Source organism: Lutra lutra, chromosome 16 (genome assembly GCF_902655055.1).
Source record: "Lutra lutra chromosome 16, mLutLut1.2, whole genome shotgun sequence".
Classification (NCBI taxonomy): domain Eukaryota; kingdom Metazoa; phylum Chordata; class Mammalia; order Carnivora; family Mustelidae; genus Lutra; species Lutra lutra.
Window position 1 is genome coordinate 33978252 of NC_062293.1, and position 18330 is coordinate 33996581.

General features: G+C 39.5%; 1 protein-coding gene across 2 annotated transcripts in view; it reads left to right on the forward strand.

The window, feature by feature from the left end:
* Positions 1-1243: 1243 nt before the first annotated feature.
* CLTC (clathrin heavy chain) overlaps positions 1244-18330 on the forward strand; it is a 66999-nt gene continuing 49912 nt past the window's right edge. Inside the window, exon 1 of one of the 2 annotated variants that reach the window (XM_047706831.1) lies at positions 1244-1721. In XM_047706831.1, the coding sequence (XP_047562787.1) occupies positions 1680-1721 (42 nt within the window). In that variant the 5' untranslated portion in view covers positions 1244-1679. The remainder of the gene's footprint in view (positions 1722-18330) is intronic. The other variant, XM_047706832.1, reaches the window with a different exon arrangement.

Sequence of the window (18330 nt, forward strand, 5' to 3'; positions counted from 1 at the left end):
CTCAAAAAAAAAAAAAATACTGTATACCTAATAGGGTTTTATGTTTAACTGAAAAGAGCACTAAAAAGAATCACTCTGTACTTGTTTTTCAAGATCTTTCTGGAAAACTAGCCACATCTCTTATAAAGATGAAAGGAACATAACTAAATTCTTAAACCTTTAATGCATTTGTGCTATTAATGTAGTATTACAGCTTCTACCTTAGCAATAAAGTACTGGGAAGGTTACTAATCGATAATATTGTAGTTATCTTAATGCTATTGGAAAACAAGATGCTCCAGGATTGAAGCATTTACATTCCCAAATACTGCTACTTAACTGGCAATGTTAAGGTGGTCCCACTGAAATACACCTCTAATAGTTAATCCCTTTTTCCAAGAATGTATATTAGCCACACCTTAGAAGAACTTAAGGGTTTCAAACCTCCCCCTTAAACTCATTATCGAAATCTTTAAGACTCCTTTTTTGATGTGGCTAAAAAAAAAAACCCTCCTGCCACAATCCTGGTCCAATTCTGCAGCACATACACGATACTCAAAGTCTCTAACTCTGTACTAAGCTAGACCCGTATCACATACATGTCCTCCAAAATGTCCGCAGAAGTAAGAAGCTATCTCAAGACCAGCTGAGACACCTCATAGATGGCCTTCACTGTCCTTTGAGCCAGTTATTTAGGTAATATGCAAAAGAAATTGCTAGTTCTAGTTAGAATCCAAGCGTCAGCTTCTCCAAGCGTCAGAAGGGTGTGCATAAGGGCAGGGAGGATCTTAAACCCCATTTCATTCCCCCTCCCAGAGACGTAAGAAACCACCCACGGTATTAAAGTAGGCGGGGGAGGAGTACTGCAGCCGGCTGCCAAGAAAGCGCTCTGCAAGGAGGCCGTTTCCCTGAGTCACGGAGAGGGCGGGAGGCTGGGCCCATCTGCCCACGCCACGTCCTTTTCGTAAGGGACGCAGTTTAAACAGGCAGGGCCCAAAGGAAAAGATAATAACACCGCTATTCCTCAAGGCAGCTCAGCAGCCACCCTATTCCCAAGAGACTGCATTTCCCTAGAACTCGCTCTGCATTCCGGCAGCGACCAGCCGACCCTTCCCGACCAGCATCACGTGCACCCGGAAGTACGTGGGTGCGACCAAAGAGCCCACGGAAGTGACGTAGGTCGCTGCTAGTCGCATGATGTGGCAAAATGCAAAAAAAAAAAAAAAAGGAGTGGGGGGAGGAAAAGCTGGGGAGGCTGGGGAAAGTGATGAGTCCAAAAAAATAGTCCCTTCGAGTCCTCTAATTTACCCTAGTGGCGCAGCAGTAAGCGAGGCCCTCGGCGCACTGCGCCCCGAATTCCTGCGCCCCACTGCACCGCGGCGCTCCGTGGAGGGGTACATAAGACGGAGGGGGTGAGGTGACTTGGGCGGAGTTCTGTCGTCGGGATCCCTCCGCAGGGCTCAGCCGTTTCCGGAGTCTGCGCTGCGCCCGGTTCCGCCATTGCGGCTCTCCCGGACCCTGGAGCCTCCGCCCCCGACCCGAGCTCTTTCGTCTGCCTGCCAGTTTTCTGCGTCCCCGGAGAGTATCTTGCTGAGCCCAGCCTCCCCCCTCCCCCTTCTCCTCCTCTCCCTTGGAGAGCCCGGGCAGCTACTGCCCCGCAGCCCCAGTGACAGGAGGAGACCATACACCCCGACAGCGCCATGGCCCAGATTCTGCCAATTCGTTTTCAGGAGCATCTCCAGGTGCGGCCGGGCCCGGGCCGGTGAGGGCTGTGGAGAGGGTGGTAGCAAAGAAGAAGCAGGAGTCTGGGACCAAGTAGAAGGAACAGGATCGGAGAGGGGGGTGGTGGGTATTGGTGTTCGGGGTAGATGGAGGATGGGGGCACTATCTCGGAAAGCTTAAGAGTTAATGATGTGGGGCTTGGATAGAAAAGACGAATGTCGGGGTGAGAAGGGCAGGGAGGCCAGGCCTGGGTTCGAGGGCCTCTTATTTTCGCTTCCTGGGTGGTAAGAACTGCGCATTCTAACTCCCTCCCCTTTCGCCGTTTTATTCAGTTCATTCATTTGGGTAGATTGGACGGTGTGGAGGGTGCAGTTCTCCCGCGTTTCTTCCAGACCAGGGATTTTCATCCCCTAGGCCAGTGCAGAGCTGTCACCTCCCATTACTCTTCTCTTCCCTTTACCCCATCGTGTCTGCACCTAGTTGTGGGGCGGGTGGGCTGGGGAGGAGCAACCCTTTTTCTTCCTCCCTCTGCAGCTCTCAACTGGGAAAGGCACCTTCCCCTGGGGTTGGGGGGGGCGGGAACTGCGGCGGCTTGCCTCTTGCCTTCCCCGAGGCAGTTAGAACAGAAGGTCACTAAAGGAACAGGAGGAGGATAGAATGGGGGAACATATTTCTCAGGGCGGTGTCAGTCTCGGAGTGCGTGGGGTCAAGGTCCCTAGGGGTACTCGTCGTTTTTTCCTTCCCTTATTTCTTTGGGAATGGTGTGACTCTTATCCCCTCTTTCTTTTTAAGAGGTAGGGAAGAGTTTTCCAGAGGTTATCTTGGGGTCTGCTGGAGTGTAGCAGGTAGTCGTGGGCTTGGTGTAAGTACCTCACTCAGGAGTGCATGGAATTGAACCGAGCCCTGGAGATAGAGCACGCCTGCTCTGAGATATGCAAAGTTATTTGGTCTGTAATTGGCTTCCTTTTAGTAGGTTCTAGAGTTCTTTCCCATGGTGCATTTTCCTGTAGGCAACATACTGTCTTATCTGGCAGTGTGCCCGTAGCGGGCCGAGGCAGATGATCATTGGAGGGCTTGAGTGAATTAAGCCTGTTCTGAGCTTCTGATTTTCTTAGTTCACCAAGCCTGGTTTTACTTTGGCTGCAGTAATTTATTCATCTTAATTTGCTTTCTTCCCAAATACTCCCTTAAAGAGGCCTGCTTCAGCTCAACCTTCTGAAGGCCTAAATTCATAATGATAAAAGATGCTGTGGTTTGATGTGACATTAATGTTAGTGACCTACTGGAAGCCATTGAAAGCTGTTTTATTTTCTTTCTGCAGTTGAATACATTAAAGATTCTTGTTAATAAAAAGGTTGAAATATGAATATTTATGCTGTCAATAACCTCATGTTTCTTTACAGGTATTACCATCTTTGCATGAGCAAGAAATTTTTTTCTTTAAGTCTTGAAATGTAATGAATAATAAATCTAAAAAATAAGTAAAACTTTCTTGGTCATCTGTGGTTTTCGGATAACTCATTTGAAGTAATGGAACACTTTAAAAAGGTTAAAGTCTTAAGTGATGGAGTGGACACCGAAGTTATGGTTTTTGCTCAATTCAAGTTTTAATTGCTGTGGTTATTTCAGTTAGAGTGAGGTGTAAATGAATGTAGAGGTTTAGAAAAATAGTTTTGAGTGTGAGGGGAAAACAAGCTTATCCTCACAATGTTTCTGAAATATAATACTTCTGCAGACCAATGTTGGTAAATTAGAAACAGAAGCAGGTATGGTTACTAGTTACAAGGCAGAGGTATCTCCCATTAGTAAACCTTCTTTCTTGGCTAGTGATGGTTTGGGCAGGAGCTTTTCATTTCTCTTAAAGAGGAGACAAGTATTGTTAAATACTCCCCAAGATTGGAATCCAGCCTTGTCACTAATTGAAGACAGATTTAATTCGGGTCTGATTTCTGAGTTTCTGCAAATACTCAAGTGAAACAATTACCTTTGGAAATAATTTGAAGACTTGAGTATAAAGCAGCTTTGCAAATGTATTTGAAGAATTCAGTCATTTTTTTGATAGTGATATGCCATGGCTAAAGTAAAGCTTACTAGTGTGACTGTATGCTCCCGCTGATAATGATTAATTGTGCAAAGCGCCCTGACCACTAACCTCTTCCAGATATTCCAGAATATCCCCTAACTTCTCACTTTTATCCCTTTTAAAAAAGTTAATAAGGATTATTTTAATTGGCATCTCATGTCTTTATCTGAGTTCTGTCAGTTTGCTAAGTAGCAGAAAACTTTATGAAAGAGGATAAGAATTGGGAACAAGAATTGAGGAACTTGAGTGTAGAGTTAGCTTTTGTGAAAGTTTCTAAAGGTGAACTGTAAATTTGTTTTTAACCATTCTGGCCAATTGAAGTATCTGTCATCAAGGCTTGGAATTACATCAAATAAATGTTAATATTTTAAGTTATGAAGTTTTTTGCCCCCTGTTTTTTTCCCCCCCCTTTGGATGTTTAGGCTGATAGTCAACAGATGAGTGCCTATCTGAGCAAGAGATTACTAGAATTGCAGTTTTTTAAAAAATTCCTGGACTATACATAAAATGTTGCTTGCAATTTTCAATTCTTGGCACATTAAGTTTCTCTGTGCTGATTGGCACATTCTACTGTATTCCTAGGATCTTGGGTTCTCCCCACCTTTTTTTCTTCCCTTTGATCCATAAATGCAGGCATGGGATGTGTTGTGAATTGAGTGGTACGGGTTCTTGCTCTGGCTATTTTGATTTGCAGAGAGAAAGCAGTGCTAAGTATTACTGTAATATGCTATATGGGTACTATACTGCCTGGAGAGGCATACTGCCTAGAATTCTGTTACAGTCTAACCTGGTAATGGCTTCCAAACTTAAGATGTATCATGTTTTTCAGAATTTTCCTAATTGTCAGTTTACTCAGCTTAAAGGGGTGTGCCTGATTCTAGTGAATATGCTTTCACTCTGTTTAGGAAATAATTCAAGATCCGGAACTGTGTGTGTGTGTGTGTGTACGTGCGCGTGTACTCTGTGTGTGTGTGTGTGTGTGTGTGTGTATAGAACCACTGTCATTTTCATTTTAGTGTGTAGTGCAGTGCGTGATTTTAGAAACCATACCCTGTAATACTTGAATTACATTCAACAATATGTTTTTTTCTGTCTCTGTTACTGATGTGTTTTTTCCTTTTGAGAGTTACTGTCCAATAAGACTTTCTTCCCGGGTGCCTGATTGGCTTAGTCACTTAAGTGTCTGACTCTTGATTTTGGCTCAGGTCATGATCTCTATGTTGTGAGGTGGACATGGCATGGAGCCTGCTTAAGATTCTTCCCTTTTTTTAAAAAAAAAAAAAAAGAACTTTCTTCTGTGATGAATATTTTTAGTAGCTACGTAGGGATATTGAAATGTGCCTTGTGTGACTGAGGAACTAATTTTTATTTTTATTTCTTTTTAATTAATTTAAATGTAAATGGCCACATGAGGCTATTGTCTATGACATTGGACAGCACCATTATAGGCCATACTGATGGACTTTGTAAGAGTGAAGATTTTATCTGACCACCCACATTTACATTTTATTAACTAAAAACATTTTTTGAAAGTATTAATTGAAAAAAGTGTTGAATTCTGCTGTCTCTTTTGGGTCATGCTGGTGATGAACAATGGCTGGTGAATGAAGGGACCAGCAGACTTCTTGTGAGAGCCTATTTTCCCCTATGACTGTGGCTTGGTGTTTTCAGGTCTTCACTTAAATCTCCCCAGACATTAAATAGTTAAAGTGAGACTCCACCCGAGAGAACACTGTCAAAATAGGATTTGATCCTGGGTCTTCAGACAAAATATTTCAAGGAAATAGAATGGCTTTAAGAAGAGAAGTTACACAGTATCCTACTGTGCTTTTTTGTGTTAGACTTTGCTCCAGGAATGTTATAATTTGACTCAGAATGTTATAATTTCAACATGTAAGGAGTATAAAATTTTCAAATGAGATACTTTACATTCCTTTTGGGGTACTGATTTTTCAAAATCTGATGTGTATTTTACATTTAGAGCACATCCCAATTTAGACCCTATTTTCATTGGAAATATTTGATCTGTGTTTAGCTTTCATAATATTTACAGTTGAAAAAGCAGATCTGCATATCTAGTTATTCCAAACTTCAGTTTTTCATAACTGAATTATCAGTTACTATATTAATTATTTTAAAATTGGTCACAGTAACCATATTTCAGGTGCTCAATATCACATGTGGCTTGTGAAAATGTGGCTCCAGTATTGAAGAACATAAGGTTAAGACTTCTTCTCTCAGTAAAATAGGTCTACTGACTCACAAAGTTACTGTAAAGGTCTGAGATCATGTATTCGGAAGTACTTGGTGTAGCACTTTAGGAATATTAATTATTAGCTATAATTTTTGTCTAGTACATTTTATTTACGTATCTCAGAAGCAGTGACACAGTATTTTATTTGCAGACCTAGATTTTTATGGTTTATAAATATTTGATACCTAAGATTTGAGTACTTATCAGCAACTGTGTTGGACTAGAAACAAAATGGTGAATACAGACTGAAGCTTGCATTGATTAGTTGGCAAAGGCTATCCACACATAATTGCAACCATGGATGTTATTCAGTGTTCGATGCTGTGCAGGACTTAATACAAATATTCATATGAAAAACTAATCCCGCTCTGAAACTGTGCCCAAAAGAAATCTTTTTTTTTTTTTTTTTTTTTTTTTTTTTAAATTTATTTGACATAGAGAGACCACACAGGAGAAGCAGCAGAGGGAGAGGGAATAGCAGGTTCCCTGTTAAGCAAGGAGCCTGATGTTGGGCTCCATCCCAGGACCCTGGGATCATCTGAGTAGAAGGCAGACACTTAACCGACTGAGCCTTCCAGGCGCCCCAAGAAAAAAATCTTTAAGTTACTTTTTTATTCTGTCCCATGAGCACTTGCTGTCTGCCATTGGTACATTTTTTTTTTAAGATTTTATTTATTTATTTGACAGAGAGAAATCACAAGTAAGCAGAGAGGCAGGCAGAGAGAGAGGAGGAAGCAGGCTCCCTGCTGAGCAGTAAGCCCGATGTGGGGCTCGAACCCAGGACCTGGGATCATGACCTGAGCCGAAGGCAGCGGCTTAACCCATTGAGCCACCCAGGCACCCCCATTGGTACATTTTTAATTAGTGTTCCTTGGTCAGATATATTTGAGAAACTTCCTCAAATCTTTTAAAATACCCACCTGGAATGCCAGTCAGACCTTTGCTAGTGTTACATATGTCCTTCTTTAAGATGGTAGTGTTAAAGTGAATGTTCTCACTTAGATGGGAAATGAGTTGAAAACTAACATTTCAGTCCTTTATATTAGAATGGGGTTATTTCTCTTAACTTTATTTACATATATGCCCATGCTAAAGCAACTTCACAAATCAGCTTATAAATCATAGCAAAGTTTATAGTTCTAGATGTCCCGTCCCTTGGCCAGGTGTCTGTGGCTAAAGCTCTTAACCTGAAAGCATGGCAGGAGGCTTGGATCTGAATGCATTATACGAAACCCATCTGTCAGACTGGATATTGTCTCCCTTTTTTGTGTGTTATGAGAGGCATAATTTATTTTGTTCTTAAAGGGAATAACTATCCATCAAATCTCAGTTGTGCTGACATCTATAATATCAAAATTAATTGACCATCTAGCTTCTTGAGTACCTACTCTGTGTCAAGAACACTGCTAAATATTTTATGTTCATAATCTCCTGTAATTAGCAAGAAAATGCTGTCAGGTAGGTAGGGTTAGCCTTATTTTACACATAAGGAAACAGAAGTTAACTTTTAGAGTCCCATAGCTAGTGAGTGGGTGGTCAGACTTTAATACTTGGTCTTTTTGCAGTGTGGCACATTGCTTCATTTGGTGAATGAGCTATATAATTTGAACTGCAAAATATAGCACAATTTGTTTGCATCTGTGTTATGGTGTTCTTTGTACACATTCTACCAGTGGTTTGATTTTAGGTCAATAGTTTTGGTTTTGTTTCTGTTTTTTAAGATTTTATTTATTTATTTGAGAGCAAGAAGCAGAGGGAAAGGGACAAGTAGATTCCCTGTTGAGCAGGGAACCAGACACAGGGCTTGATCCCAGGACCCTGAAGATCATGACCTAAGCTGAAGGCAGATGCTTAACTACCTGAGCCACCCAGGTATCCCTTAATAGTTTCTATATTATGAGAAAAGTAGGGGCCGGTGAACCAATATTTGATTTTCTATGCTTTAAATGGTTAGAAGATGTTTTTAACATCTACTAGATGTTAACATCCTACTAGAAAATTGTACAGAATGATTGGGATCAGGTTAACTTAAAGATGAGGATTATCTTTATCCCCTTCATAAAGCTGAACTTCTCAAAAGTGTCTATGGAGTTTTTCTTAATGACAAGAGAGTGAATGTGTTCCAGTCTGAAGCCACTTATGAAAGCAGAAAGCTTCTTTTGATTTTACTGCATTCATGTTTTGCGTTTGTACTAATAAAAAACTTGAACAGAACTCATAAGAAAGCAATGGTGCTTGAGGTGGGGGAGAAGGAAAGTGGGAGTTGGACATGTTTGCTCAGTGTGAATAGCATAACCATAGAGGGGAAAACTGGTTACAAACTTAGACAGGGTTGTGCTTTAGAGGCCGAACTACCAGTAATATTAGTACTTCCTGTTCTGAATCATTGGGTAAGTAAGGACTTTTCTTTGGGTTCTGAAGTAAAGCTGATTTTTTTTTTTTTTAAAGATTTTATTTATTTATTTATTTGACAGAGAGAGATCACAAGTAGATGGAGAGGCAGGCAGAGAGAGAGAGAGAGAGAGAGGGAAGCAGGATCTCCGCCGAGCAGAGAACCCGATGCGGGACTCGATCCCAGGACCCTGAGATCATGACCTGAGCCGAAGGCAGCGGCTTAACCCACTGAGCCACCCAGGCGCCCAGCTGATTTTAAAGCTTACTTCTGAAGGAATAGGGATTAAGTGCATTGCAACCATTTGCCACATAGAAAATTTAAATTCTGTGTGCTATTGCAGAAGATGTCTCAGATGTTTAATCTGAACTCTTTTTATCTTTTTCCAACTTCCTCATTTATTAAGTTAAAATAATACTTTTTGGCAATTGTGAAATTAGACTGTGGTATGTGTTTGTGTTTATGTTGTAAGACGTAGCTTGTGAGACACTCAAATGTTAGTTCTTAGCCCTATGCTAGAGGAGAGTCTTCCTTTATCCAGTAGAGTAGAACATACATGCCATGCTAAAGGAAAAAACTACCATCTACCCAGTTATTGAAGCCAAGATCTTGGAGTTCCACCAGATTCTTCCCTTTTATTGTCTACATCCAGCCCATTTCTGGAAGAGGAAAGGGAAGAACTCTAATAGTGATACACACTGCAATTCTAGGGATTGCAGTTTCTGATGATCTTGAGCTGGAACTGTGTATAGGTAATTTTGTTTTAAACAACACAAATTTATTACCCTAAAGTTTTGGAGGACAGAGGCTGAAATGAATCCCACAGGAGAAAACAGGGTTTTGGCAGGGTTACATTCTTCTTGGAGGCTCTAGAGTAGAATCCATTTGATGACTCCCATCTACTGACTGTGAGAGTCAGAGTAGATGAAAATGGGAGTTGGGTGGAGTTGCCTTCATCTGTTTCTGAATAGCTGAGAAAGAGGACTTAAAAACCACCATTTTGGACACAGTGAGGCTGGAGACTATCCACATATGCTCAGTTTAGCAAACAGCTGACTGGATCACTCTCCTTATTTGAGGCTGAATAATTAGGGGGGAAAAAAACCCATAGGGAGAACATCATTTACAAAATTCATGTCTTTCCCCATTCTGCAATACTGTATATTCTTCCTTTTGAACCTTGCAAAGCTAAGGTAATTTTCTTTTTTACCATAAAATATTTTTCAAGAAAGAGTTTCCTTTATACATATATTCTTTTAAATGGGTTTTTAAAACCCATTTATAAAAGATTTTTAGGGACGCCTGGGTGGCTCAGTTGGTTGGACGACTGCCTTTGGCTCAGGTCATGATCCCGGAGTCTCGGGATCGAGTCCCACATCGGGCTCGCAGCTCCATGGGGAGTCTGCTTCTCCCTCTGACCTTCTCCTCACTCACGCTCTCTCTCACTGTCTCTCTCTCAAATAAATAAATAAAACCTTTAAAAAAAAAAAAAGATTTTTATATTTGGAAATGAGCAGGGAGGGGCAGAGGGAGAGGGACAAGTAGATTCCCTGCCGGGTGGGGAGCTGAACTTGGGACTTTATCCTAGGACCCTGAGATCATGACCTGAGCTGAAGGCAGACCCTTAACTGACTGAGCCACTCGGGCGCCCCAAGAGTTTCAGTATATTAAAAGCCTTAACAAGTCTCTGCATTTATCTAGCCCTCTCACAATTCTGTTTTGAATACTACAACACTGTGCATTGAAGACTTTCGTAGGCTTGAAATCATCTGGATTGATTAGAGGTAAATGTAACATATCTAACAATTATTGTTTTCTGGTCTCACATTTATGACTGTTGGATGTGGTAAGGAAACATTTTTAAACATCCCTCAAAGACCCAGTCTATTAGGGGTATATTTCTGGAGATCATAATCCAAAAACAAGCAAAAAACCCAGCTCTTCTAATATGCACATGGAAATTTAGGCATGTTCTAAAATTCCCATGATTGTTACATAATGGATTTAGTTTAAAAAAGCACTTCAGTGGAATGGAGATGACTTTCCAGTGCTAATGAAAACACTGATGTAAAAAAAGTGCATATGAAGAATTAAAATGGTTTCTGAAATGTGAAGAGTAGAAAAACATTTTCAGGTATAAAAATTATTTTATAATTTTATTTTATTTATAAGTAGTCTCCATGCCCAACGTGGGGCTTGAACTCATGATCCTATGATCAAGAGTCATCTGCTCTACTAACTGAGCCTACCAAGTGCCCCTGTAAATTATTTTATAATTTTAAATGTCCTTGTGAGCTAAGTCAAATGACAACTTGAACTATATATTAAGCATATCTAATTCCTAAGAATTTATATTAACAGGGCCTAAGTTCTTTTAAAATTGAGATAAAGTTAATATATCTTAAAATTAACCATTTTTTTTTAAAGATTTTATTTTTATTTATCTGTCAGAGAGAGAGAGGGAGAGAGAGCGAGCACAGGCAGACAGAATGGCAGGCAGAGGCAGAGGGAGAAGCAGGCTCCCTGACAAGCAAGGAGCCTGATGTGGGACTCGATCCCAGGACGCTGGGATCATGACCTGAGCCAAAGGCAGCTGCTTAACCAACTGAGCCACCCAGGCGTCCCAAAATTAACCATTTTAAAGTGAACAATTTAATGGTATTTAATACATTTAACAATGTTGTGCAGCCATCACCTGTATTAGTTCCAAAACATTTTCATTGCCCCAAAAGGAAACTCCCAAATTCATTAAGCAGTATCTCATTCCCACCCCCTCCCATCCTCTGCAACCACTAACATGCTCTCTGTCTTTATGGATTTACTGATCAGTAGAATCATGTGTGACCTTTTTTGTTTGACTTTTACTAAGCATGATGTTGGAGGTTCATCGTGTTGCAGTATAGATGTGTACTTCGTTCCTTAATGGCTGAATAATACTCCATTGAATAGATACACTACGTTTTATTTGTCCTTTCATTAGTTAATGGACATTTGAGCTCTTTCCACCCATTGGCTATTATGAATGAATGGTACTGCTATGAACATTAAAGTTTTTGTTTGAATACCTGTTTTCAGTTCTTTTGGATATATACCTAGGAGTGGAATTGCCAGGTCATACGGTTTAGCACTGTTTTAAATTTTTGAGGGATTACCCAACTGTTTTTCATTGCAGCTGCACCATTTTATATCCCCACCAGCAATGTATAAGTTCCAGTTTTTCCACATTCTGATACTGATCAGAAGCTTTCTTGAGTGTCCAGGGAATAGTCCACTTGCTAAAATGAATACTATATTTGGGCACATAGGGTTTTTAGTTCTGTTCTCAAGTTTGTAGCTCTGTCCTCCCTTGAATTATGTGTCCTGCTTCAGATTGTATTTCCATTTCTTCTCAGACACTGTGTATACTCCCACATCTATCTGGGCTAGGCATGCATCCTTGTAACCCCAAGGCACCTTTGTAATTGCTATCTTCTTCTTTTTTTTTTTTTTTTTAAGATTTTATTTATTTATTTGACAGAGAGAGATCACAAGTAGACAGAGAGGCAGGCAGAGAGAGAGAGAGGGAAGCAGGCTCCCCGCTGAGCGGAGAGCCCGATGCGGGACTCGATCCCAGGACCCCGAGATCATGACCCGAGCCGAAGGCAGCGGCTTAACCCACTGAGCCACCCAGGCGCCCCTGCTATCTTCTTGTTAACACACTGAGTAGAGAAGGCCATAGCACCTTCACTGTAGAATTCTCTATTGGTGTAGTGTCTGGCATACAGTAGCTGCTCATTGTTTAAATGTATGATTATTGGAAAAAATACTACAGAACTAGGAACAGATCTGAGGAAATGTTTTTTTTTTCCTAAAAGACTGCAGCAATAGAATATATACAGAAACAGTTGATCCTAGGCACAGCAGAATTGCCCCTGTGGAAATCAGCGGTGTGGAAGATTAACTTGAATTTTTTGAAGATTTTAAATTTAGAGAGAAATCACACAATTAAAACAAGAGGAGGTGTGACAGAATAGGTTACAAATATAAGAACTATAGAAACAAATAATTGGAATGGAAGCTTTTTTCAGACAATGGAAGAAAATGTAACTGATACAAAGGAAGAAGAAGATTTGAAGGGTCCAGTGTTTGAGACAGGCCTGGGGAAGTTTTAGTACCATGAGATTTAAAACAAAAATCTACAAGCATCCAAAGCATATCCTCTCCCTGACCAAAAAGTTAAGGTAGTCTTATATTTTTAACTCTGAATGTTAGAGATAGTGAAGCAGTATCTATAGACTCTGGGGATGAAAAGTTTTTTTTCCACTTTTTAGAAGACGTGAGGTGCAAATTGTACACTCAAACCCCTCTGAGCCTAAAACCTGTTACTTTCCCTATAGGTTGTTAACTTAGTAGTAAGATTTGTAGCTTAACACAAAGTAAAGGTGGTCTCACACAAAACTTAAATAGTAGGTTACAAAATATTGAATTGATGTTAGCTTGCCAAATAATAGATGCTCAATAGATATTAGAAAATAAATTCTGGTCATTTAGTCATTTTAACGTTTCAGACTCCCTGAATTTTTTTTATTTTTTAATTTTTTTAAAGATTTATTTTATTATTTTTTTAAATTTATTTGACACAGAGAGAGAGATCACAAATAGGCAGAGAGGCAGGCAGAGAGAGGGGGAAGCAGGTTCCCTGCCGAGCAGAGAGCCGGACACTGGGCTCAGTCACAGGACCCTGAGACCATGACCTGAGCCGAAGGCAGAGGCTTAACCCACTGAGCCACCCAGGTGCTCCTGAATTTGTTAATATTAAATGATTTTGAGAAAGTTACTTGTAACTCTTTTTGCTGAGTGTTCATTCATTCACTCTGTTGAACTTGTAATTTTTGGCATTTAGGTTCACAAGGAAATATTTCAGTGATTCAAATGTGAAAAAATGGTTCGGGTCTTGTAACTTGTAGCACCTACATGTTGATCATGCTTCAGATGAGTGCTCTAACTAGAAAAATAAGCAATAACTGCATAATATCTCATTTCCTATCAGGTCTGTGGATATAGGGTAGAAAAAGACATGAATATGTGTAGTAGTAGCAGCAGTAATGGGGTTGAGCTGAATCACTGGGCTCCCTCTTAGAAATACATTTTGGGAAGTTTTGTCATAGAATGAAGTTTCATTGTAACCTTTACAATTTTAATAGTAAGGAAACCAAGCCTTTGGTGTCTGCCTAGGGACATTCAAATCATCCTTCGAAGTTTTTTATGGTAAGTGAGCACTAAGTTTTATTATAATCTTGAACCCTCAAAGTAACCCTCATTTCTAGTTCTTTGAAAAGAATGTCTGGACAAACTACGACACCTTGCCTGCACCCCTACCCCAAACACACATAAGTAAACACCTATCATCAGTCATGACTTTGGTAGCATTCACTAGTTTTGTGCCCCTGAATGGCCTTTATGCAGAAAAGGGCATAACTTTGGAGAATCTGCAAGATTTGGGACATAAAATTTTCCTTATATTCTCCTGTAGCTTGATCAGAATCAATGTGTGACATTTCATCTAATTATTGGATTGTTTTAAGAATGAGTCAGATTTAAAGTTTTTTAATTTTCCAGTTAATAGTTGGCTACAAGGAGGAAAAAATGCTCTTTGAGTTTCCTGATAATTTGCCAAAGCTAATAGTCTTACAATCCAGCCGTGGTTCCTTCTTGAATGTAGTACTTAATTTTAGAGTGACCAGAGTCCAATTCTCCTAGAGACAGTGATCGCCTCAAAAGCTAATGTGGAGTAGAAACAAAGGGTCAGCAAGAGTTAAAGGCATTTTTACTTGCTTGAAATGTGTGGAGCACACAAAACAATGGCCAGTATCCTGTTGATGGAAGAATTAAAGGAATCCTGCATTCTCAGCATTTTTCTCCATTTCCTGTAGAAGACAGCAACTGCAGCTTTTATTTGACATTCTGCTGGTTTCATAGCTAGCTTCAAGGGCTCTGCAAAGTGACTGCTGTCAGCAGTTTTTGTCACTGTGATTGATACTAGTGAAGGTAGAGGATGTTCAGGGACTTTTAAAGGAAATTATGCTGAGTGAAGTACTTGGGATGGGAAGTTAACCAAATCTTTAGGTACTTAACTTCAGAATAACTGCATTGAGTGATATCCAGGTATCAGCAGTTCTCTCTCAGATTGTTAACTTCTTAATTTTGTAGTGGTAACACCTGTTAAGTCTTTATCAAGATAGAAGATTCAAGAAAAGGCAACTGAAATAGGGCTATATACATAGACCACTTACAAAATGGTCTCATCTGAAATGTAGTAGCTTGTACATACTTCCTTTCCATTCTGACTCTTCAGATGAAACAAGGAGGAAGGATCTGGAAAGTGTAAAGCCAAGCACTAATTGTGAAACATAAGTTCTTAGTAATGCTGTCATAAACACAAGTTTTAAGGTATTTTGATTTTCAGCTGATACAGCTGGTAAATGAGTTCTGTTCTGAGTTTACTAGTCATTCAATAGGAAGCAGTCTCCCTGAGTATGCTTATGAAGAAGGCTGTTTGCAGTGGATGCTCCTATTTGATCAAACGTGACAACAGCTGGTTGAAATAAGTAGGCTTAAAGCAAGACTAATATTCCTTTAATTATTTGATGGTTGTAGGCACAAACAATTGCGATTGATTGCTGAGAGAGAGACTAAGCTAACAATCTCCTCTCCAGTCCAAGAATTGGGCATTGAAAACTAACATGGTTTTACTTGGTTGTATTGTCTTCTGCTAGTATTTTCTTCCTTTTTTAATAAATGTAAACTATTGGGTTATATATATATCCATTGTCCATTAGGTCCCTTTAATAGGTTGATTACTAATGTCTTCTACTAAGCTGCTGACTGACTATTACTGGGTTCCTGATTCCTTACTATATGGAGGTTTTCCTAAGCTGTCTTTAGTAACATGTGTTTCGAACAAAGCAAATTCACCTACCCTAGGTTTAACTATGTAAAGTTAGTAGCATGAAGTCAGAGTCAATCTCTTTTGGAATAGTATATGTCATGATGTCATAGTCCCTGAGCTAGATAACTGTGAAATGATAGAAATCCATGAAACAGAGTGCTTATGCGGCCCCACACTGTTTTAAGTGTTTGATATGTGCTAATTCACTTTAACCTTTCATGTAGCACTTATCCATGCTTTGCTCACCCGAGCAAGGATGGACAATTCCTCTTTTCTGTTTGCCAATCATATAGTCAAATCAAGTATAGTTTTGAAACTAAGACAGGAAAAAGCTTTTAAAGTGTTGAAAACTTATGAATCTTTAACTTAGATTTCTGATTTAATGTTGCTGAAGTTAAATTTTTTTCTTACAATATCTTTTTTATTTTAATACAGTCTTTTTCACACTTACAGTTTTTTAAATTAGGGAGTCATCATACAGATGTGTACTCTTTCTCCAAAAGCTTTATGACATTGAGAAATTGAGGCAGTGGAAGTTTACCAAGCATAGAGACAGGCCTCTCTTTTTTCATGTTCTTTGAAGAAATTGCATCTTATTACATCTGCACATTCTCAGTCTTTTATAACCCTAGGCCTTCACTGTTTGAAAGTCTAGTGATTTCTTGAGAGGAAAGAGGCACCCAAATTGAGGAGTTTTTCTTAGGTTTTCACTTCTGCTAGTATTGAACTTTGCAGATTTCCCCCACCAAGCCTCCTGTAGCTATCTGGACTCTGAAACTTGAAAGTTCTACTTTTTCCTGTTTCTCCTTGTTGTATTTGAAATTCTTGTGTGACATTACCAACTGTCTATCATATTTGCCAGAGTTTAATTTTTTTTTAAGATTTTATTTATTTATTTGACAGAGATCACAAATAGGCAGAGAGGCAGGCAGAGAGAGAGGAAGGGAAGCAGGCTCCCTGCTGAGCAGAGAGCCTGTTTCTGGGCTTGATCCTAGGACCCTGGAATCATGACCTGAACCGAAGGCAGAGGCTTAACCCACTGAGCCACCCAGGAGCCCCGATAGTACTCTTATTTGTTAGACTCCGAAGAAAACACCTGAAAACAATGCTCTTCATTAGACTGCAGTGATGGAAATGTATATTTTGTGCTTTCCAATACAGTAGTCACATGTGACTGTTGAGTACTTGAACTGTGACTAGTGGGACTGAGGAACTGAATTTAAATTTGATTTACTTAAAATTGAATAGCTGCATGTGACCAGGGGCCACTATCTTAGACAGTATAAGTGCAACAAACTTCTTAGTTCTGATTGCACAGATATCTGGTGTATAACTCCTTTATAGAGCATAACTCTTTTTTTTTGTTTTAAAGATTTTATTTATTTGACAGAGAGAGAGATCACAAGTAGGCAGAGAGGCAGGCAGAGAGAGTGGGAGAAGCAGGCTCCCCGCTCAGCAGAGACCCTGATGCAGGGCTCGATCCCAGGACCCTGGGATCATGACCTGAGCCAAAGGCAGAGGCTTTAACCCACTGAGCTACCCAGGTGCCCCTATAGAGCATAACTCTTAACACTTGAATTGTTATCACTCTGGTTTGATTATCATCTTTACCTTTTGAAAGTTGTATTGTTCTTTCTTGGCCTACAGGTAAATTACCTAATAAAAATGTATTTCTTACAATTTAATTTTCAGTTTCTGTAGCCTTATAAAAGAGTAAAATTTAATCTTTTTAAAAAACTTTAAAAATTGAAAGCTTTCATAGAAGACTGGGGAGAGCTATATCCTAGTCATCTAGATTTTTGATATTTTGCAGTATTTGCTTTTTTGTTTTAAACATTTTAAAGAAATTGAAGCTATCATGCCATTTCACTTTTTTTTTGTTTTTTTTTAAGATCTTATTTATTTGACAGCACAAGTGGGGAGTGGCAGAGGGAGAGGAAGATGCAGACTCCTCACGGGGCAGGCAACCCACAGGGGCTGGTTCCCTCCACCCTGAGATCATGACCAGAGCCAAAGTCAGGCCCTTAACTGACTGAGCCACCCAGGCACCCCACTCTCCCCTTTTGTAATGAGTATCTTGGGAAGTAGTATGAGACTATGTAAATGTCTGTCTTGTATAACCATACTGTAGTTACCAAAGGGAGGAAGTTTCACCCATTAATTTTAGTATTCATTGATGATTCTTCCCTGAATCAGTTATTGTAATACTTGAAAAAAAGTGACTTTTCAAAAATTCCATTGGTTTTTCATCATTTTTAAGTTTGCATTAAGAAAGAGCTTTTCATTTTTCATTATTTATATCAGTGTTGACTCTGATTTTATAAACCTCTTCTAATCTATAATTGTCCTGCAACGTAATTTCAGTGTACGTATAGCAACAGAAATGCTATCTTTCTGTGTAAGATGATGCCTCTGTAACATTAGACACACTGACAAACAAAGATGGAAGAAGGTTTTACTTTTTAAGAAAGTTCTTTCATTTGAAGAACTTTTATTTGAAGTTTTTTGAAGCTTAGTTGGATAAATTGACCTGGAATTGTGTGGTATTGACCAATAGGGAATCTCTGGTTTTAGAAAGGTATAGTATGGATTTGTATGTGTTTTTGAACAGGGTGCCTTAAACTTTTCTACATGTTGAGATAAATTCAATGCTTGCTTTACATTTTACCTTGTTTTCTTAGCCTTGAATTCTTTAGGGCAAAGAGAATTTTTGATGATGCTGACCTTATGCCATATGTTTGCATTAGCTTTCCCACCTTGCTTCCTCAGCAAAGGTGTTAGAGGCATATTTGCCAAGTTTGTTAGCAAGCCTTAACAATGTTCCATGGTGTACCTAAAAATAGGACTTAAAAACAGGGTTACTTAGTATGAAAATGTTATGAGGTTTTGAAGATTCTGGTCTTTACCTAACTTTAGTTAGCCAAATTAAAGAACAGACTTAAAAGTTTTTAAGTGTAATTTCCTATTCCTAA